The sequence below is a fragment of the Phacochoerus africanus genome, chromosome 5 (genome assembly GCF_016906955.1).
Source record: "Phacochoerus africanus isolate WHEZ1 chromosome 5, ROS_Pafr_v1, whole genome shotgun sequence".
Classification (NCBI taxonomy): domain Eukaryota; kingdom Metazoa; phylum Chordata; class Mammalia; order Artiodactyla; family Suidae; genus Phacochoerus; species Phacochoerus africanus.
The window spans coordinates 19,257,476-19,278,046 of record NC_062548.1 but is presented as its reverse complement, the minus strand read 5'-3'; the positions used below and the strand labels follow the sequence as shown (position 1 = coordinate 19,278,046).

Genomic DNA, 20,571 nt, shown 5'->3' with positions numbered 1-20,571 from the left:
CTGTAGCCCAAGGTATTGTAGGTATTCAATAAATATGTATTGGCTTAATGGATGGATGAAAAGTCTTTCCATCTCTGGACAAACCAGGACTCAGCACTGTCTCTATTTTCCCTTGCAACTGGCTGGAACTCCAGCCTTACCCTCACTTTCCTGCAATGAGGCTTCCCCGAGGTGCGCGGGTGGACCTGAGCTAAGCCCCAGGAAAAGAAAGCAATAGAGGAAGCAAGACGTGGGCTTCTTGCCCAGGTTGCCCCTCTTCTCACTGCAGGCCCAGGACTGCCTCCCAACAAACCCACCCGCTCTGGTCTTGGACAGCATCTCCCCTAGTCCTGCCTCCTTTTTCATCCTGGAGAACCTCGAATGAAACCTAGTGGTTGTCTTTACTTAAAAAAAAAAAGACATTATTTTAGTATATTCTTTTGAGTGGGTAACATATGCATATGGTACAAAATAAGTCTTTTCTATTCCTACTCTACCCTGCCTCAGAGCAGCCTCCTCCGAGGTCACCATAGTTACCACTTTCTTGTGCAGGCTTCAGAAATAATTTATGAACAAATAAACAAACACATATAAGCTCTTTTTTTTTTTTTTCTCATTCAAATGGCAACATTCCATTCATCCTCCTCTGTACCTTACTTTTTTCAGTTCCCATGAGACTGCTAAGAAGATTCGGTGCAAATACATAAACGGCTTCTTCCTTCATTGTCGCTGCATGCTATTTCATCGTGTGAAACTGTGGCATAACTTGATTGAACCAGTCATGTGGACCTTTATTCATTTACTTGGTCTCTTTTTTTTAGGGCCACACCTGCAGGATATGGAAGTTCCCAGGCTAGGGGTCAAATGGGAGCTGTAGCTGCTGGCCTACGCCACAGCCACAGCAACGCAGGATCCGAGCTGCCTCTGCAACCTACCCCACAGCTCACAGCAACGCCAGATCCTCAACCCACTGGGCAAGGCCAGGGATTGAACCTGGGTCCTGATGGACAGTAGGCAGATTCGTTTCTGCTGAGCCACGAAAGGAACTTCCCCAGTCGTGGACCTTTAGGTTGTTTCTAGTCTGTTGCCATTGCAAACATGCTGTGGTTAATGCCCTTGAACTTCTGTCATTTTTGCTCATGGGCCAAATCCTAGAAGTAGAATTTCTGGGTCAAAGAGTCTGACAGTAGCCATTGTCAGACTGGCTTCCACAGAGGTGGTGCCCATTTCCCCGCAGCTTCGCTAACATTGTGTTTTCACTTTTGCTTTGAATTTTAGCATTTGATAGGTGACAAGTGGTATCTCAGTGTAGTTTGATTTCACATTTCTCTTAAAAAAAAAAAAAACAACTGGGGTAAAAATCCACATAGGAATATTTATATCAGCCATTTTCAAGCACACAGTTCAGCAATGTTAAGTATATTCACATGGCTATGCAACCTACAGTCATACTACTTAGTGGTGCCAATCTAGTGCCAGGACTAGCTTGAGGCAGCCTCTGCTCCCTGGTAGTGAGGGAGAAATGTAAACAGGTATGACAAACCAGTGTTACCAGAGCTGAACCTGAGATAGCACTGAGAGCTGGGGCCTGGGCCAGGGGTGGAGGTGGGGATGGTCCAGTAAGTCTCTTAGGAAGAGGTGGTCCGGAATGACCCCTGAAGAAAGGAAAGATCTTCCCAGCTGGGGACCTTGGGTGAGCAAAGGTCTGGAGATCTGAGAGATCCAGGTGTATTCTAGGAACTGCAAGCAATGTTCTGAGAGCCAGCAAGGTGAATAAGGGGGAAGGGCCTTGAAGGGCTGGCAAGTCTGGGGCAAAGGAGAGCAAAGATCAAAGGCTGGGGTTAGACTGCAGGTGGCAGGGTTCAGGTGAGAGGAGGCAGACGGAGGAGGAAAGACTGCTGGGCTCCGGGGCATTTAAACTAAGCCCGACGCCCCGCCCCACCTGAGGGACAGACTGGAAATCGGAGGGCGAGGGAAGGTGGATTCCCGAAGGAGAAGCCATCCCTGGGAAGGGGACATGGGCCCTCGGGGGCTGGGTTGGGTCACAAGGAGAGAAGCCTGAACAGCTGAAGGAAGGAGGCGTGGGGGAAGCCACAGCCTCTGACCTCCGACTGCGACGTTTCCCTGACCGGGTCCGGGACCCCAAGATCCCAAACCAGGGACCGCGGGCCGACCAGACCCTCTTCTTCAGCCCGCCCCTGGGTCACTGCGGATCTCTAAGCCCCGCCCCTCAGGCCCCGCCCCTACGGATATTGGGAGGGGAGGGCCATACGCCCTCCCCCCCTTCTCCGAGGGCTGTCTGCGGGGGAGGGGCGTGAGGACGCGCGGCGGGGGGGGGGGAGGATGAACCGGCGTCGCCATGGCAACTAGGCCGGTGGTCCGCCCTGGAGACCCGGGAGGAAAGCAAAGGGAAGGCGCGGGAGGGAGGCTAAGGCGCTCGGCGCGAGGGCGGAGCGGGGGCCCGGGTCTCCCGGGAGGAGTTGGGGAACACCGGGCAGTTCTCGCTGTGGGTTCCTGGTGGCGCAGGGAGCCCGTGTGTTTGCGAATGTGTGTATGCGAAGTTCTCCGGGGTGAGTGTGCCAGCGCGTGTCTGGGGTTGTGCACGAGTGTGAGCGTGCGCACGTGGGCACAGGCGTGCGCACAGGAGTGCCCGTGCAAGATGCGAGTGCCAGCCTGCCCGTGTGTGTGCACTCGTGCGCGCTCCTAAGTGTGCCCGGGCGGGCGCCGGCGGGAGAGTCCCGCCCCCTCCCCAGCCTCCCGCCGCCCCTCCCCGCCCCGCGCCGCCTGCGCCGGCTGCATCCTCGCCTCCACCACGCTCCCCCCCTCCCCCCCGCACTTTCTCCAGCTCTCCCTCCCTCTCGGCTCAGACTGCCGGACTCGGCGCTCTTCTCGCCGGCCGCCCTGGGAATCGCCGGCCGCCGCCGCCCAGCCGGCACCCGCTGTCCCCCCAGTGCTTGGGCACCTGTTGGAGGCGCAGAGACAGGTGCAGGGGCCTGGGCTGCCAGGGGCGAGGGTGAGGGTGAGTGTGTGTTAGCCTGTGTGTGCCTCCGGGGGTGTTTGGCTCTCGGGAGGCTGCAATTTCTGGCTCCTCTGGAGAGGCAGTCTCGGGAGGTGGCATCTGAGGCAGGGGTCCTCACCTTGAGCTGCAGGGGTAGGGCACCAGGGAGGCCAGCAGATCCTGGGGCTGAATGAAGGGACAGTGGGAAGTGAAAACCTAAGGGGTGAGTGATACCCAGACCTGACAAGCGCCTGGTGCTGAAGGATAGCCAGAGCCTCAGAGAGACAGAGGAAAGGACCAATGGGGCTGCTTTAGGGGTAGATAGGGCCCAGGGCAGCCAGAAGCCCAGAATGAGGGCAGGAGCTGGGAAGATGACAAAGGGACAATCCAGAGGTAAGTGGGCAAGGCTGAGATGGAGCCAAGACCTATTTGGGGGGGCTGGCAGCACAGCCCCTGTGGAGGACAGCTTGGGGTCTGGAGGGCCCAGGCCTCTGCCTGGCCGTCAGCTGGCACAGGCTGCAGTCTCCCTCAATACCTAGGAAGGGAGGCCACTGGGGACCCACAGATCCAGGAGGGTGCTACCTGGCCCTCAGCCAGCAGATGGTAGGTTTGAGGAGTCAGCCCCGGGCTCACGCTCTCTGGAACCTCCCTCCCCCACCCAGGGGTGCTGCATGAGGGGCCGCAGGGGCGACCGCATGACCATCAACATCCAGGAGCACATGGCCATCAACGTGTGCCCCGGGCCCATCCGGCCCATCCGCCAGATCTCTGACTACTTCCCCCGCCGGGGACCGGGACCCGAAGGGGGCGGCAGGGGCTTCGGAGAGGCCCCAGCCCGACTGGCGCCCCTGGCCTTGGCGCCCCCCGCAGCCCTCCTTGGGGCCACCACGCCTGAGGATGGAGCTGAGGTGGACAGCTATGACTCGGATGATACCAGTGAGTCTGGGGACCTGAAAGGCTCAGGGTGCTAGTGGGGGCTCCAGGCTCACAGCAGGGGGACGGGGCCCCTGCTGGGCGTGGGGAGGCGGCGGGCACGGCCACCACAGCTGCAGTCAGAATGGTGATTACAGCTTCAGCCAGGCTCAATATTCAATATTTCTGCTGAGACACTCAACCACCCACACAGCCCCAGTTGCAGCCCAGCCAGGGACCCAGACGCGCGCACACACTCCGCAGGCTGATAGACGCAGACGGGCGCACACCTTCACAGCTGGCCCACGGAGCGGGCCTGCCCCCCTGGCTCTCTGTCACACACCTGTCTTGACTCACTGACTCAGGCTACCTCTTCCCTCTCCTCCAGCCGCCCTGGGCATGCTGGAGTTTGACCTTCTCTATGACCAGGCTTCCTGCACGCTGCACTGTAGTATCCTCAGGGCCAAGGTGGGTGCTTCTTGCCTCCCAAGCCCTGGTCCTGTTTGCCTCCCCCCTTCCCTTCCCTAGGCCTGACTCCTGCTCCTTCCCCCATTATCCCCCCCCCCCCCCCCCCCCGCCCCGCCGCCAGGGTCCACTCTGCAGAGACAGGGAGGGAGGGCAGGCTGATAAGACTGGGAGCTCACAGCCCTCTTTCCTCCACGCTATCCCAGGGCCTCAAGCCCATGGATTTCAATGGCCTGGCCGACCCCTACGTAAAGCTGCACCTGCTGCCTGGAGCCTGCAAGGTAATGGCCTCCCCCTCCCCTGTCCCCCGGACTCACTCAGCTTGCGGGTCTGTCCCCAATTTTCTCCTGCCTCCAGCCTCTGTGCGTCACGACGTACTGAGAACCCTTCGTCCCCACACCTTAGGCCAATAAGTTAAAGACAAAGACTCAGAGGAACACGCTGAATCCTGTGTGGAACGAGGACCTGACATACAGCGGGATCACGGACGAGGACATCACCCACAAGGTGCTCAGGTGAGGGGTCCCTCCTCCCTGTTACCAGGGAGGACAGCGCCTCCTTGGGGACAGCTCTTTGGAACCTTCTTAGATTGGTTGATCCACCTTCCACTAAGCCCCTCTCAGACGCTCAAGAACCATCAGTGGCTCCCTTCCCCTTCGGGAGCAGGCCACCCTGTGTCCCTGCCCCTCAGATATCCCCTACTGCCCCTCCAACAGAGGGCCGCCCTCTTCCCGCTGGCGGGGTTCATAACTCCTGACCATTGCCTGCTGTGTCACTTCTGGCCTCCCCTCTCTGTGGGCCTAAATCCCTCTCATCCTTTGAGGCTCTGCCTCCTCCTGCAATTGTTTCCTGGTCTAGAGACCCTTTCTAGAGCCCCTGACTTAAGTTGCACCTCTGCAGTGGAGGTCTGCCCATTCTGTTGCTTCTGTCCCCCTAACATGGCTAAGGAGTGACGTCTCAAGGGACAGGCGTGGCAGTGAGGCCTTAGGGAGGTTAAGCGATTTGCTCTAGGTCACGGGGTTGCTATAAAAGTGGCGGAGCTGGAAACGGAACACTCCTACCTGACAGAGCTGCTGAGGGTGACCTCAGAAGGACGTGCAGGGGGCTGCACACGGAAACGGATGGAACTAAAAGCAATAATCCCTTCATGGCCGGGCTCCTGAGACTCTCCCGGAGTGGCTCCCTGCTCCACACAGAAAAGAAACGGGGGCTCTAGGGGAAGGTGTGAGCTCCTGGTCTGACTCCTCAGAGCATCTCCAGAGCCTTCTAGCGCCTCCATGTCGGACCCGGGACCCACTCCACCAGTGCTATGCACATTCCGTGGCATCCTCTTGCCAGGCCCTGAGTGGAGGCAGTGTGTGTGTGTGTGTGTGTGTGTGTGGGGGGGTGTTCCTGAAGGAGCTAAGGCCATCCTGAGGGCCCAGGGACAGGCAGGGCATCCGGAAAAGGGGGTGCAGAGGCACAGGGCGCATCAAAGCATCCTTCTCGAGGCCCAGGCCTGGCGCTCACCAGCCAGCCCCGAAACAGCCCATTTTACAAGTGAGGAACAGAGCATTCAGGGCAGAGCCGGGACCAGCCCGGGCGTTTGGAGTTCACGTGGAGGACCTTTCTCCCACACTGGAGTGGGGCTCAGGGACCCCAGGGGGCCCTGACCCTGCAGCACCCCTCCAGGATCTCCGTCTGTGACGAGGACAAGCTGAGCCACAACGAGTTCATCGGGGAGATCCGCGTGCCCCTCCGCCGCCTCAAGCCTTCACAGAAGAAGCATTTTAACATCTGCCTGGAGCGCCAGGTCCCGGTCTGTGTGGGGCGGCGGGGTCCCATGGGAAGGGGGCCCTGGGGAGACCGGGTTTCCAGAACTTTCTCTTTGCCCCCCCCTCAGCTGGCTTCACCCTCTTCCATGTCTGCGGCGCTGAGGGGCATCTCCTGTTACCTGAAGGAGGTGAGCGACCCGCAGGGAGTGCTGGGGGGGCAGTGGAGGGGACGCGGGCTGAACCCGTGTCTGCCCACAGCTGGAGCAGGTGGAGCAGGGGCCTGGGCTGCTGGAAGAGCGAGGACGCATCCTGCTGAGCCTCAGCTACAGCTCCCGGCGCCGGGGGCTGCTGGTGGGCATCATGCGCTGTGCCCACCTGGCCGCCATGGATGTCAACGGCTACTCCGACCCCTATGTCAAGACGTGAGCCCCCGCCCTGCCCTGAGACCCACCCGCCCCTCCCTGGGAACCTGCCCCCCAGCCCCAGCCTCTCCTGGGCCTGTCCTGTTCCTGACCCACCTGCTCCCCCGCCCCCATCCCCACTCCCCGGCAGGTACCTGAGGCCCGATGTGGATAAGAAATCCAAGCACAAAACGTGTGTGAAGAAGAAGACGCTCAACCCGGAATTTAATGAGGTAAGTGGGGCCAAGACCAGACACTGAGGCGGCCTGGGGGTGGGGACCGCGCCTCACGGAAGGTGTGGCTTGCCCTGTCCCAGGAGTTCTTCTACGAGATGGAGCTCTCCGCTCTGGCCACGAAGACTCTGGAAGTCACAGTCTGGGACTATGACATTGGCAAATCCAACGACTTCATCGGTGAGGGAGGAGCCTGCCGGGTGGGGCTGATGGAGGGCAGACTGGCAGTGAGCTGGGGCCCTGATCCTGCCGCCTCTACTGCTCCCCAGGTGGCGTGTCCCTGGGGCCAGGCGCCCGGGGAGAGGCCCGGAAGCACTGGAGCGACTGTCTGAGGCAGCCGGACGCAGCCCTGGAGCGCTGGCACACCCTGACCAGCGAGCTGCCCCCGGCGGCCGGCGCCCTGCCCTCAGCCTGAGCAGGCTGGCTGCCTGGCACATGGCCCTTGAGGGCCGGGGCCGGTACCCAACCCTCGCACGAATGTGTTGCACGTTTACACGGGGTGGCTGCCCCACCCCACCCTACTTGTCTTATTTCGTGAGCGTCTCCGTGACCGTGGGTCTGTCTTCTTGTGAGGGACTGTGGGGAGCTCTAGGCACATATGCAAACATCACCCTGCCTGACTCGCTGCAATGAGGACACGCAAATATGCAAACCACCCACCCTGAGCACACCTGCAGCAGGGGTCCCTGCGGTGCCCCTGGCTCAAGGTCTGGCTGCTGCTCCTCCCTCCTGCCTCTCCAGGCTGCCCGGCCCCCTGCCCTATAGGGAGGAGGTCGGATTAGGGGGGGTTCGGAGGAGAGGATTTCCCCCCCCAAAAAGAGAAGCCAAAAAAAAAAAAAAAAAAAAGAGCCACTCCTTTAATACAGAATCTTCATTTCAAAAACACAACACAAAAACCACCACAAACACCTAGCCCTGTACGGCTGCCCATTTAAGCGGGGGCGGGGGGGGGGCCCACCGCTGGGTCTCTGCCTCTCTGAGAGGTGGCAGATGCCCCTGGCCACTCATTTCAATAACTGTCCCCAGTGTCGGGCTGGGACGCGAGGGCAGGACACCTGCCCTCCCTGGAGGGGGCCCACCTTCCGGGGGACACTCGTGCATGTTTACGCCTTTTCTGATTGTGTCAGTGGCCGCAGCATGGCAACTGGGTGTCAATAAATGTCTCTGCGGAAGCTGGGGGCTCGTGTGTGCTGGCCCAGAGGGCGCCGGGCAGGGGGTCGGGCAGAGGGGGTTCATTCCGGGATGTCGATCACCAGGTCATCATCCCCGTCCAGGGCGTCATCCCCACTGCCCGCATCGCTGAACATCTGCCGAGGGACGGCGCTCAGGATGGTAGGAGGGGGCATCTTGGGTGGGGGCAGTGGGGCCAGGGCTGCCCCCACCCCGGCCCCAGAACCCCGGCCTGGGAAGGTCAGCGGCCCTCCCACCGGGCAGTCGGGGGGTCCCACCGCCATCTGCAGCAGGGGGAAGAAACACAGGGAGGGCTTATCAGGGAGGCACTGGGCCCTCCAGGAGGCTGGCACTGCCCCTTAAGACAGTCCTAGGGGACGGGGATGGGGGCAAGGACTCATTCTCGGGGCAGTGGACACAGCCAGGCCAGCCAGAGCTGGAATCGGGGAGCCTGCCCCACCTCGGCCCCTTGTGAGTCTCAAAGCAGCCGGTGTCTGGGAGTGAGGGGTGGTGATGGAGGCGGTGATGAGGCGGGTGGTGGAGGGGGTCTTACAGGAAGCCAGGAGGGAAAGGCCAGGCCCTGCCCTCGCACGTCAGGCACCCTGGCTGCCCCTGTAACTGCACTTAGAGCCAGAGCCAGCCTGCGGCGCCTGCCCGCCCACCTCTGGGGACCTCAGGTACCACTTGCCACCACTGCCCTCCTCTCCCTCCTCCTGCCGAGGGACTCACAGGGACTCACAGGTTCGGTGGCGGGTGTCAAAAGTCTCCACCCCCCGCTGTGTGAGGCCTCTACCGCTCAAATCTGGGACAGTCCCCTATGTGGGATCCCCGCAGCCACGGGCTTCGGCCAGGCCCTCCTCTCAGCTCACCTGGGCTACGGTACCAGCCTCCTAACTGGACTCCCTGCCTTCAGCCTCTCCCAGATCCAGATCCAGCTCCTCCTCCATACTGCAGCCAGAGTGAGCTCTCTAAAACACAAACCTGAGCGTGTCATTCCTCCCCTCGTGGGCCTCTGGCTCCTTGCTGCCCTCAGGACAGGCAGTGCCTGACGACAGGCCAGTCCCTCCACCTGGAGTCTCCTTTTCTAGCTGTCCAAAGTCCTGCTTTGTCCCCTGAGCCTGGGAAGTAGCCTCGGTCCTGCCCAACCCTCTGGCTCCATCCCTGGTCTGGCCTTCTGAATCCTGCCCCCAGAGCTCCGTGGGCCTCAGGTTTTGCCTGTGGGCACAAAGTGAGCACCTACTATGTGCCGGGTGCTCTCCATTTCTGATCTCTGGCCACCCTGAGAGGGAGGAGAGCTCACCGGCTGGAGGAGGAAACTGAGACTTGGAGATGGGAGGTTTTAAGGCCCAGGCTGGCCAGGCTCCCTACCCACACCGAGCAGTGTCCGGCTTGAGGCAGGAAAAGGCTTACAGGCGGTCTTCACAGTGGCTGTTCCGATTACTCTGACACCTTCTGCCCCCATGCCCCGCTCTCTGCTGCCTTTTTTGGCCTTTTAGGTCCGCACTTGTGGCATGTGGAGGTTCCCAGGCTGGGAGTCAAATCAGAGCTACAGCTGCCAGCCTATGCCAGAGCCACAGCAACACCAGATCCAAGCCACGTCTGTGACCCACACCACAGCTCACAGCAACACCAGATCCTTAACGCACCGAGCGAGGCCAGGGATCAAACCCACAATCCCATGGTTCCTAGTCGGATTCGTTTCTGCTGCGCCACGACGGGAACCCTGCTCTCTGCTTCCTAAGTTCCCCCCGCCCTCACTGCTGCCCCTGGCATGGCCTGGAGGGCCAGAGTGGGCCTGTTCCTCAAGGGAGAGGAGTCTGCCAGGACTGCTGACAGACAGAAGGCCCAGCTCTGAACAGCACCCTTGCACCCAGCACCCATGCGTACACGGGAGCAGATGCACACACAGGACTGGAAAGGCTGGTGACATGAGGATTGTCCCCCTCTGGCGGCCACTACCTGGCGATTCCCCGAGTTCCCCTGTCCTACCCCTGGCTGGACGTCCTTGATGGCCTGGAGCAGCTACTGTTTCTCTGTGGCTTACTAGGGCCCAGGCACTGGGCTAAGTGTTTTCTCTCCCTCGATGCATTTTACCCTCGCAGTGCCCCACTGAACAGAGAAGTAAGCTGAGGCTCCAGAGGACGTTAACGATGCTGCAGAGCGAGTGCGTGGAGGAGCCGGGATGCAAACCTGGCCGAGTCTGGCTGAGGTCCCAGCTCCTGACTGAGCTGCTTCGGTCTGCGCAGCATCCCTCCCCCCCTGAGACCGGCCGCTCCTGACTCCTCACCCCCACCACCCAGACACTTCCGTGACCCCCACCACAGGACATCTGGCCTCCCACGAGCCACCCCGCCGGACCTTCCTTTCCACTGCTGCTCCTCGCTCTCGCCACCCCTGCTACAGCCTCAACGGTGCTTCTGCCAAGTCCCCGCCCTCCTTCCACGACTGCCTCAGCCGGGACCATCCAAACCTCCCCTGCCCTGGACTCGGGTGTTACCTGTTCTTTGAGGCCTCCCTCATCGATCCCCCCTCACACCCCCCGCACAGCGACTCATGTGGGACCTTCTTCACCAGCCTGTCCAGAGCTTCGCTCCCCGCCATGCCTCTGCTTTGGGACCCAGCACGTCAGAGCCTCCAACTGCCAAGCCAAGCCAAGCCCACCCCGCGCCACGCCTCTACCCTCTGCCCTGGGCTTCACCAGCCCTGGCCTTCCCCACCAGCCTGGCCCTCGGGCCAGAAGCAAAACACCTGCTGCGCAGAGCACGCAGCAGAAGCTAAGCAGTAACCTTAAGTGTTAACTCTCCATTGTCAGGGCTCAAGGGCCAAGGTGGCACGGGGGTGGCAGAGCTGGGGTTTGAACCCCAGAACCCACACGCCTAACCACCACAAGCAGGGCTCCCATTTCACTTCTGGCTCCTGAGCCTCAAGGCCACAGTTCCCTCAACATGAGGGCCGCCCAGCCGGGTCCCTGCTTCACTTGGACTCAGAGCTGGAAGGGCACCTGGCACCTTCCCTGCCCTCATCGCCCCCGGCGCTCAGGGCGCAGGCCTCTTCTCTTCTCCATCCATGCTCTCCCCCGACGGGCGTGTCCACCTCCCGGCTCATGACTTCCAGGTACCCACCCCATGTGCCCTGGGCCCACGTAGCCCAGTTGTCTGGCTGGCATTTCCAGACAGCATCTCCCTGCGTCCAAGGCCAACCTCGCCTTCCCTCCAAATCTGCTGCTCCCACAGTCCTCCCCACCTCGGAAAAGGGCCACTCCACTGCCCCAGCTGCTCAGGCCAAAGCCCTGGCATCATCCCTGGTGTCCCCCTCTCACAGGCCACCCTGGTCTTCCCATGGCTGGTTCTTTCCACTTTGCATCCGTCCCCTGCGGCCTGGCTGATGGCAGCCTCCTCCCTGGTGTCCCCACCTCCATCCGGACCCAGCCCACACCCACCTCCCCAGCTCACAGCAGCACTGGGCCGTTTTCTCCAGGCGTTGGTCAGATCAGATCAGGTCCTCCCCACCTTCTCCAAGGGCCCCCGTTTCACTCACAGGACAAGCCAAGGTCTTTAACCCTCAGTTACTGCTCTGTCCTGCCCTCTCTGGTCATTCTCCCAGCTCGCTTTCCTCTGACCACACCAGCCTCCTTCCTGGTCCTTGAACCAACGGAACATGCACCCCCCTCAGGGTCCCTGTGCGGCTTCTTCTTCCTGGATGACACGTTCGAAAGAGAGCCACAGGGCTTCTGCTGCTCGGAGTCCTTTGAGTTTCTGGGCACCCCGTGCTCTGGCGGTTTCCACCTTCCTCACCTGACTCCGTTTTTCTACACTGTTACCTGTTTCTCGTGCTTATTTTCTGCCCATCCTTCCAGAACAGCCCATGGGCTCCGCGTTCTGGGAGAAGGGGCGGAAAATAAGGGCTGGGCATAGGACCTTTGTTTTGTTCATGACTGGCTCTGCAGCACCTGGAGCAGTGCCTGGTATGGAGCAAGCGCTCCGTGAGCCTGGCCGATCACACTCGCTTTACAGACACACAGTCTGAAACCTCAAGAGTTACGGGTACGTGGCTTTTAAGGGGTGCAGCCTCGACTTGTTTCTAATCCCACAACTCTGCCTCGCCTCGGGGACTGCCTGGCATCGCAGCACACCTGGGAAAACAAGCCTGTGTCCCCAGCCGTCTTCGCTCTGGGCCCCCCAGGCTGCTCCTGCCCAGGCTAGTCTCGCGCGGAACCTGTGAGCCAGGACTTCTCGGACCTTCCCCTCAGTGCCTGCCCTTGGGCTGGGTCCCCAGCAGCAGCCCCAAGTCAGGCTTTCAACGTTCTCGGACAGGCCCCCAGCCTGTCTGGAGCCTCCCTTTGATGGCTGTCCTGGCCCCTCCCTAATGTCCCCCAAACAGGGTACCTTGAGTTTCCGGGGCAGGCGGGGCCGTTTCTCCCGCTTGGGCCGCAGGGGGCTGGGCTCGGGCAGCTGCAGGGCCAGGTAATCGGAAGGGAATGGGGGGTAGGGGGGGGAAGCCAGCTGCAGGCGGGAGTGAGGGGATGGAGATGGGAAATGGAGTGGATGGGGTGGGGGTGAAGGGAAGAAATGCAAACAGGAGGAAGAATGGAAAAACAAGAGATGGTGATGAGTGTGGCTCCCGAGAACAGAGGGGAGGGGACAGCAGCAGGACTGTGTCCTGGGCTCTGCTCTCCTCAGTCACTTCTGTCCCCCATCCCTACACCAGAGGGACGTGGACGGCCCCGACTCACACCCTCCAGGGGACCGTGCTGGCCACACCAAGACAGATGTCCTTGGCCCAGCCCCTCTGCCCAAATGACACCCTCCTTACTCCCGGGCCTTTTACCACTTCCCGTCCTTGACCCCAACTCACCGAGCTCAGGTATGGGGAGGGGGCACCGGAGGCCTGAAGGGGAAACCCTGCTGAAGGAGGCAGGGAGAGGCTGGAGGGGGAGGGGGCGCCCCCCAGCGGAGGGCTTCTCTTCCTGGAGAAAAGGACAGGGGACAGGGTCAGAGGCAGAGAGGTGGCCCAGGTGCCCCCCTGGCCCCTGGCCTGGCCTGGGGAATGATGGCTTCTTCTCACCTCTTAGGAGCTGGTGTGTCCGACAACTTGGGTGTCCCCTCGGTCTCGCTGTTATCCGAAGATGCGGTGGCATCTGAGTCTGTGGGGGGGCACAGTTGGTCAGTGGGGAGTGGGAATTTCCATTTACCCCAGAGGGGTGTAATCTCAACTCTATGGAAGGTCTGTGGGGACTCTAATGGCCCCCCCGCCCCCCGTCAAAACACACACACACAGAGCTTCCCCAACTTCTTAAAATGTCCTTTACAACAGACTTCCTGCCTGGACTCCTCGGTAACACATTTGTCACGCACTTGCTACAGGAGCTCCCATTGTGGCTCAGTGGTTAACGAACCCGACTAGTATCCATGACGACGCAGGTTTGATCCCTGGCCTCGCTCAGTGGGTTAAGGATCCGGCGTTGCCGTGAGCTGTGGTGTAGGTTGCAGACACGGCTCAGATCCTGTGTTGCTGTGGCTGTGGTGTAGGCCAGCGGCTACAGCTCTGATTCGATCCCTAGCCTGGAAACCTCCATATGTCGTGGGAGTGGCCCTAGAAAAGGCAAAAAGGAGAAGAAAAAAAAAAGGACTAGGCAGAATAGGGAGTTTCCTGGTGGTCTAGCGGTTAGGATTCAGTGTTCTCACTGCTGCAGCTTAGGTTCAATCCCTGGTCTGGGAACTGAGATCCCACATCAAGCTATTGCATGCCACAGCTCCCCCTGAAAGCAGATTAAATGCTACCTTTCTGAGAAGTCTCCTAGATTCCCTCAGACCCAGCTGATGGCCAGCTCTCCCAGAACTCTCTACTCTCACTTGTCATGGCTCTCCTCATGGTGCTAGGACGTGGTATGTGTGGGTCTCTCCCTGACTATACTACGGGCTTCTCAGGGATCTAAGTGGCGGCTTATGTCTCCGGGCTCTTGCTTCTCAGGTTTATCCCACTCTGACCATAGACACGCTGGGTTCTCTCATGCCTCCTATACTGACGTCCCCCTCAGACAGGAAATTAACTGAAAACAATTACTACTTTTTTTTTTTTTTGCTTTTTAGGGCTGCACCCACAGCATATGGAGGTTCCCAGGCTAGGGGTTGAATTGGAGCTGCAGCTGCCAGCCTACACCCCAGCCACAGCAATGTGGGATCCGAGACGTGTCTGTGACCTACACCACAGCTCATGGCAACGCCGGATCCTTAACCCACTGAGCGAGGCCAGGGATTGAACCCACATTCTCATGCTACAACGGGAACTCCCAAAAGAATGATTTCTACAGTCATACAAGCCAGGCGTTCTGCCATGACCCACATGAGCTGGCTCCTACTTGCTTTCTGACCTTGTTGGCTGGTCTCTTACGGTATGTAAATAACTGGGTGTTGTGTGTTCTGACGAAACATTATTTACAGAGACAAGCAGCCTGGCTGGCTGCCATTTTCTGACCCCCAATCTACATCCGTATTTAAAGGAACCATGGAAAGAAGTAATTGCATGGCACATACTCAGGAGAAAAACAGGGCCACAAAGGTCCACCATAAGGCTTTTTCAAACTGGGGGTATCGACCCGTAAGTGAGTCACAAAGTCAACTTATTGGTTTTCAACCAGCATTAAATGGGGGAAAAACAAACAAACAGACAAACAAAAACGGTCTAAAAAGTACCAGAATGCTGCTGTATATACAGCACAGGGAACTATAGCCCATCACTTGCAAAGGAGCAGGATGGAGGATCATGAAAGAAAAATAATGTATATATACGGACAATTGAGTCGCTCTGCTGTACAGCAGAAACTGACAGAACACTGTGAAATCGACTATAATTTTAAAATGAAAAATAATAAAAAAATAAAAACTATCAGAGCACATGTCATAATCTTCACATTGTTTCATTAAATTCTGCTTTAAAAGTACCTAAGTATGTGGGGCTGGTCAGGATGTAAAATCTATTACTGACTGTAAACAAGGAGAACACAGCTTTATGTGCTTCAGCCCTTCCACTCTTCAAACCAACTGCTACCTTCTTACCTCAGGGAATCTGCACTTGTGATTCCCTCCCCTGGAAAACCTCTCAGTCGTCCCTGCACAAGACAGGTCTCTTCTTCTCACCTAGGTCCCAGGTCAAACAATCCTCGCTAAAAAGAGTCTTTCTTAAACCCTTTATTGATTTGCAGCCTGCCATGTGCTTGTGCGTGGGCTGTATGCTAAGAATGGCTTTTCAGTTTTTCAAATGGTTGAGGAAAAAAAATCCAAAGAAAAATATTTCATGATATGTGTAAACGTTATGAAATTCAAAGTTCAGTATTCATAAATAATGCTGTTTTGTCTTTTTAAGGCTGAACCTGCAGCATATGGAGGTTCCCTGGCTAGGGGTCGAATCAGAGCTGCAGCTGCCAGCCTACACCAGAGCCACAGCCACAGCCACGGAGGACCTGACAGGAACTCCCATAAATAATGTTCTTAAAACAAAACCAGGAGTTCCCATTGTGGCTCAGTGGAAATGAACCTGATTAGCATCCATGAGGACACAGGTTCCATCCCTGGCCTCACTCAGTGGGTTAAGTATCTGGCGTTGCCGTGAGCTGTGGTGTAGGCCGGCAACTGCAGCTTTTATTCAGCTGAGATGCTGAAACAAAAATTATATGTTCTGCAAAGTCTACTTGGTTCTTTTCCCGCTCTCTTTCCCCTTTTTGGCCGCACCTGAAGCATATGGAGGTCACACCTGAGGATCTCAGGCCAGGGATCAAATCCAAGCTGCACCTTCGACCTACACCACTGCTTTAACTGCTGCAGTGACGCGGCCGGATCTTTAACCCACTGTGCCACAGCAGGAATGCCTACTTAGCTCTTTACAAAGAACGTTTATCAACCCCTGCTCTATTCCAATCACTACCATATCACCCTGATTTTATGCGTTTCGAATCTAAAACTCTAGTTTATTTCTTTGCTCTCTTATTACACCTAATTACAATACAAATTAGCCCAGAGGCTTTGTGCATCTCAGTCACCACTGCATTCCCTGTGCAGAGCACAGTGCCTGAAACGAAGTAGATATCCAGTAATACTTGAGTTAACAAACAGGGGAGGTGGAGGGCAAGCAACCAGGCTTAGGAACCACCAGAGGTGTACTGGCCTCCAGTCTAAAAGGAGGGCCCAGTGAGCTGGCTGGAGTGCCAGGAGCATGTCCTCCACCAATTTTCCATGACCCTGCTCACCAGAAGAGTCTTCATCCACGTTCTCGTACTGCAGAAGTCGGTCTAGGAGGAAACTGAGGAAAGAGGCGGGGGGAACAATGAGTGTTTATTCCCATCTCTGCAACGTTCTCCTGAGCCCCCGTCCCTTCGAACTGGCCCCGTCCTCACAACAGCCCCCAGGCAGGCATCATGCATTTGTGGCCCATTCCAGGATGGGGGCCGAATGTAGATCTACTCTGGTCTCCCTCCTCCCCTCGGAGCCTGTCTCACCTCTTGTCCCGGGACACCTTCAACAATTTTCTCTGTGCCTTCCTCAGTTCCTCCTGGAAGCACTCGTGTTCCTGTATCAAGGGCAAGGTGGATGCTGAGCCACCTGCCATCCGTAAATGGGGCTCGGAAGCCGGCCACAGCGTACCCTGCTCCCTTTACACAGAACTAAACGGACGTCCTACCAGCGCCAGGCCTCACCCCCCTCCACCTTCCCACTCCACCCAGCACTCACGTAGATGAGGAATTTGAGCTTCCGCTTCAGGTTCCGGTATTTCTTCTTGTAGTCCACTTCGCCATCCGCCGGCCCGTTCATGACTGGGTCCGGAGAGGCGCCCCAAACCTAGTCCGGGGTCCCGCTACCCGAAAGCCGCCTCGGCCCGGCCTCTTCCGCTTCCACTTCCGGAGACTCGACTAGGCTGTGTTCGCTGGGACTACAACTCCCAGCGTCCACCGCGCCCAGAGATCTTGACCACAGGGGATGGCTCAGAGGGACTACCAAGAAAGGAGCGTTGTTTCCAGGGGATACACGAAAGATAGCGCCGCCGCGACGTGATGACGTCACAGAGATGGCGGCTGCCGAAGGGCTTCCTTACTGACTTGGAATGTGCTTAGCGATTTGAAGCCACAAGACGAATTTCTCCCTGGAATTCCTAGTCTCTAGGTGGGGACGCCCTTTTCTTTCTGTCTTTCGAAAATCACAGAGGCCTAACTGCTGCCCGTGATCACGAACGGAGGCAGCGTCGCAGGTTGATTGCGTTACCCAAAGGTTGCGGGCTGCGAATCGGTTTCTAAGGAAAACTTTCGAAGCGCTTCGTTCTTAAAAAAAAAAAAAAAAAAAAAAGAGGAAGGAGCTGCGAGACACACCCCCCCCCCCCCAAACACACACACTGCCCGGGGAGAGCAAGTTTTGTTTGGTAAAGTTCTCGGTCTAAGCGGCCCGCAACGGATCTTCAACGGTCGCTAGCCTCACGGCGCTACGACTCTGCGCGTGCGCAAGCTCCTGTCAAAGGCGTGGACGGAGGCCGGGAAGAAAAAAGGCGGGAGCCTGGGTGGAGCAAAATGGCGCGGGAGAATGAGATGCAGGAGTTCACCCGTAGCTTCTTCCGAGGCCGCCCGGACCTCAGGTGCACCGGAGGTTGGCGCTGGGGTTGGAAAGGGCAGGGGCGGGACGGGGACTCTGTCCTGACACGTGTTTCTGCAGCACGCTTACGCACTCCATCGTGCGGCAGAGGTTCTTGGCTCACGCCGGCCGCGACCACCTGGAACCTGAGGAGAAGCAGGCGCTGAAGAGGCTAGTGGAGGAGGAGCTGCTGAAGATGCAGGTGAGGGCGCCAGCCGGGGCCACCAGAGGCGGGGGTTGTGCCGGCGGCGGCGGCGGCGGCGGAGGAGCCTGAGAGGGGCGGGGCCGAAAACAACCTTGGTTCACGTTTTGCCCTCTTGATGCTCCACACAGGTGGATGAAACGGGTGCCAGGGAAGAGAGGCTCGACCTTGCCAAGAAGGCGAAGAGGTCTCCCACCCTCTGCCATGACCGAGAGAGGAAAAGGTTCCGTTTCAATTCAGAGTCAGGTTAGTTCTTTCTACATAGGTGGTCCATTCAAAACGTATTTACTTGTTGCGCGTGAGCTATGCCCCAAGGCCTTAGATGAGGGCGCTGGATGGGTGCGTCAGGCACTAGGAAAAGGGTAGACTGAGCGCTGTCTCCTACTGCCCTTCCTTCCGTCTGTCAGAGCAGGATTAGAGGCAGTTTATCCCAAGTGGAGGAAGAAAGTGACAGGAGAAACCTCTCCCAACCTTCTCTCCACATTCCAGAGCCCAGCTCTGCAGCCTCCAGCCCAGACTGCTTCAGCCCCCCAGCAAAGAATGAGACGGCAGAAGTCAGTCCCGCTGAGGATGAAAGGCCAAAGCGTGCCTCGAAGAATGCAGTTGAGGAGAGCAGTGATGAGGAAGAACAGCAGAGAGACCTGACTGCAATGATCGGATTAGCAAACGAGGTGGTGAAGGAGAGCAGTGAGGAGGAGGAGGAAGAGGGCTCTGCCAGGAGGAGGAAGATCTGGAAAGGAGAGAGCAGTGAGGGAGAGGAGGAGGGAAAGGAAGAGAAAGAGAACAAAGATGAGGAAGACGAAAAGGCACCCAAGGGCAGGACTAGGAAGAAGCCCGGGGCAAAGAACAAGCAGGCATCAGGCAGGGCCTCAGCCAGCCGGAAGCTGGCCAGGGAGGCAAGTGAGGACAGTGAGGATGAACCTGCCGAGAGGATAGGAAAGGAAGGAGCTAGAAGCCACCAGGAAAGTGAAAAGGAGAGTGAGGAGGAGACCCTAGCCAAACAGAAAGAGAACAGAGAGGAATGGAAACTCAGGGCCCAGAGCAACGGAGGGAAAAGGTCAGCTCGGGAGGAGCGAAGCTGTAAGCAGAAAAGCAGGGCAGGGAGACCACATTCTTCCCTGCTGGGAGACCAGGAACTGCTGGGAGACCAGGAACAGAAGGAAAAAGCAGCCACAGGCAGTGGGGATACCAGTGATGAAGATGAAAAGCCCCTAGCGCAGAGCAGGGACAGGACCGAGCAGAAGGGTGGGAAAAGGCAGAGTGGAAGCAGTGAGGCGGAGGAGGAGGACGACAGCTGGAGGAAGGTGACACCAACTACTGGTAAGACAGCCAAGGTGGGCAGTATCAATGGTGAGGCAAGTGACTCAGAGAAGGAGGTGAGTGACATCGAGGCAGAGGGGAGCCCCAAGAGGGAGAGGAAGAACCGCTCTTCCAAGAAGAGCTCCAAGAAAGGCAGGACACGCAGCTCCTCTTCCTCTTCCACCGACGGCAGTCCGGAACCCAAAGGCGGGAAGGTGAGGGTTGAAGGTGGGGTGGGAGGCTGCCGTTAGGGATGAGGGAGATCTTGACGCAAGCCCAAAAGGCGTGGCCTTCAGCTGCTGTCTTTCCTGGCCAGGCTGGCTCAGGTCGTCCTGGTGAGGACCACCCAGCTGTGATGAGGCTAAAGCGCTACATCCGGGCCTGCGGTGCCCATCGAAACTACAAGAAGCTGCTGGGTTCCTGCCGCTCCCACAAGGAACGCCTGAGTGTTCTCCGGGCAGAGCTGGAAGCCCTAGGCATGAAGGGTGAGGCTGGGCGCGCCCCGGGGGCTGCAGGAGGACCTTGACTGCCAAGGAGAGGCTCACAAGCTTCTTCCGCCCCAGGTAACCCTTCCTTAGAGAAGTGTCGGGCCCTGAAGGAGCAGCGGGAAGAGGCAGCTGAGGTGGCCTCCTTGGACGTTACCAACATCATCAGTGGGTCAGGTGAGGGGCTTCCCAGGAGCAGATGAGGTGCAGACTTTCTCAGACAACTCATCTCCCACCTTCTCCTCCCCACTAGGCCGGCCACGCAGACGCACAGCCTGGAACCCTTCGGGAGACGCAGCCCCGCCGGGGGAGCTGTACCGCAGGACCTTGGACTCAGAGGAGGAGCGGCCCCGCCCCCCACCCCCAGATTGGTCACACCTGCGGGGCATCATCAGCAGTGATGGCGAGAGCAGCTGAGCTTCCCCCTGTCCCCAGGAGGGACGTTCCACTTGTAGAAAGTGTATAAGGCAGCCCCACCCCGATTCTGTGCCTGCAGAGCAGAAGCAGCTTTCTTCAGAGACTTGCAGCCCCCACGGACAGATTGTTGGGATTCTACTTCTCAGCTTTGCATCCTCACTTTAAGGTGTTTATAGGGGTTTACTTTTAAAGACACAATAAAGGAGCGTTTGCATCACCTCATCAGAACTTTGGTCCAGGAAGCTGAGGAGTAGCCACACTGTCCCCCTGGTCTGGTTCCCCTTAATCTCCCTCAGATTCTCCCAAGCCCCAGCCTCCCACCAGGCTTGATCTGAGAAGAGCGTGGCTCCTTCCTCCACCCTGGCCAGCGGGGCCCTCTGATCACCCTGCTATTAGCTGTGTCTGATAACCTAGTTGGGAGGATGATCTGAACAAATGCCCTTAAGAAGAATGTGAAGCACAAAATGAAAGGGCTTGGGAACAGCTGTTGTTTACGTCTTTCTTCCCCCTTCTGGAAACAGCCACTTAGTTCAGGGGTGATTCTTTCAGCCTTTAAGGGGTGGGTACAGGACCTAAACCTGACCAATCAGAGCACCCCAGGCGCCTGGCTACAGATCAAACCAATGAAGTCACTTCAGGACTGCA

At 58.1% G+C, this 20,571-nt stretch overlaps 3 protein-coding genes across 7 annotated transcripts; 2 read left to right on the top strand and 1 right to left on the bottom strand.

Moving 5' to 3' along the window:
- Positions 1-3,639: 3,639 nt before the first annotated feature.
- Positions 3,640-7,157, top strand: DOC2A (double C2 domain alpha). Its single transcript, XM_047780138.1, has 10 exons — positions 3,640-3,913; positions 4,278-4,357; positions 4,561-4,635; positions 4,760-4,869; positions 6,026-6,152; positions 6,237-6,296; positions 6,367-6,530; positions 6,661-6,742; positions 6,826-6,922; positions 7,012-7,157. The coding sequence occupies exons 1-10, from the start codon at positions 3,649-3,651 to the stop codon at positions 7,155-7,157; spliced, it is 1,206 nt and encodes a 401-aa protein (XP_047636094.1). The 5' UTR covers positions 3,640-3,648.
- Positions 6,708-16,904, bottom strand: INO80E (INO80 complex subunit E). Of its 5 annotated transcripts, XM_047780133.1 has the most exons (8): positions 16,636-16,827; positions 16,404-16,474; positions 16,155-16,207; positions 12,977-13,055; positions 12,767-12,878; positions 12,298-12,414; positions 8,782-8,880; positions 8,065-8,196 (listed from the first exon to the last, which is right to left on the bottom strand). In XM_047780133.1, exons 1-7 carry the CDS (start codon positions 16,714-16,716, stop codon positions 8,803-8,805), a joined length of 591 nt encoding a protein of 196 aa, XP_047636089.1. In that variant the 5' UTR covers positions 16,717-16,827; the 3' UTR covers positions 8,065-8,196; positions 8,782-8,802. The 5 variants fall into 5 exon arrangements, with proteins under 5 accessions (XP_047636085.1, XP_047636086.1, XP_047636087.1 ...); XM_047780129.1 differs by lacking the exon at positions 8,782-8,880 and having other exon boundaries at positions 6,708-8,196; positions 16,636-16,904; XM_047780130.1 differs by lacking the exon at positions 8,782-8,880 and having other exon boundaries at positions 6,708-8,196; positions 12,298-12,363.
- A 36-nt stretch (positions 16,905-16,940) lies between these two features.
- HIRIP3 (HIRA interacting protein 3) lies at positions 16,941-20,148 on the top strand. The gene is made up of 7 exons (XM_047780127.1): positions 16,941-17,527; positions 17,605-17,725; positions 17,857-17,971; positions 18,215-19,239; positions 19,341-19,509; positions 19,588-19,686; positions 19,763-20,148. Exons 1-7 carry the CDS (start codon positions 17,463-17,465, stop codon positions 19,924-19,926), a joined length of 1,758 nt encoding a protein of 585 aa, XP_047636083.1. The 5' UTR covers positions 16,941-17,462; the 3' UTR covers positions 19,927-20,148.
- Positions 20,149-20,571: the final 423 nt, after the last annotated feature.

What these genes read in the sequence shown, in the direction of transcription:
- DOC2A (XM_047780138.1), top strand. Translation starts at nt 3,649, where the DNA reads ATGAGGGGCCGCAGGGGCGACCGCATGACCATCAACATCCAGGAGCAC. An exon ending in CTATGACTCGGATGATACCA is followed by an intron (nt 3,914 to 4,277) that starts GTGAGTCTGGGG and finishes CCTCTCCTCCAG; the next exon opens with CCGCCCTGGGCATGCTGGAG. An exon ending in TCTCCTGTTACCTGAAGGAG is followed by an intron (nt 6,297 to 6,366) that starts GTGAGCGACCCG and finishes GTCTGCCCACAG; the next exon opens with CTGGAGCAGGTGGAGCAGGG.
- INO80E (XM_047780129.1), bottom strand. Translation starts at nt 16,716, where the DNA reads ATGAACGGGCCGGCGGATGGCGAAGTGGACTACAAGAAGAAATACCGG. An exon ending in AGCTCAAATTCCTCATCTAC is followed by an intron (nt 16,475 to 16,635) that starts GTGAGTGCTGGG and finishes CCCTTGATACAG; the next exon opens with GAACACGAGTGCTTCCAGGA. An exon ending in CGTGGATGAAGACTCTTCTG is followed by an intron (nt 13,056 to 16,154) that starts GTGAGCAGGGTC and finishes GCCCCCCCACAG; the next exon opens with ACTCAGATGCCACCGCATCT.
- HIRIP3 (XM_047780127.1), top strand. Translation starts at nt 17,463, where the DNA reads ATGGCGCGGGAGAATGAGATGCAGGAGTTCACCCGTAGCTTCTTCCGA. An exon ending in CGGAACCCAAAGGCGGGAAG is followed by an intron (nt 19,240 to 19,340) that starts GTGAGGGTTGAA and finishes TTTCCTGGCCAG; the next exon opens with GCTGGCTCAGGTCGTCCTGG. An exon ending in GGAAGCCCTAGGCATGAAGG is followed by an intron (nt 19,510 to 19,587) that starts GTGAGGCTGGGC and finishes CTTCCGCCCCAG; the next exon opens with GTAACCCTTCCTTAGAGAAG.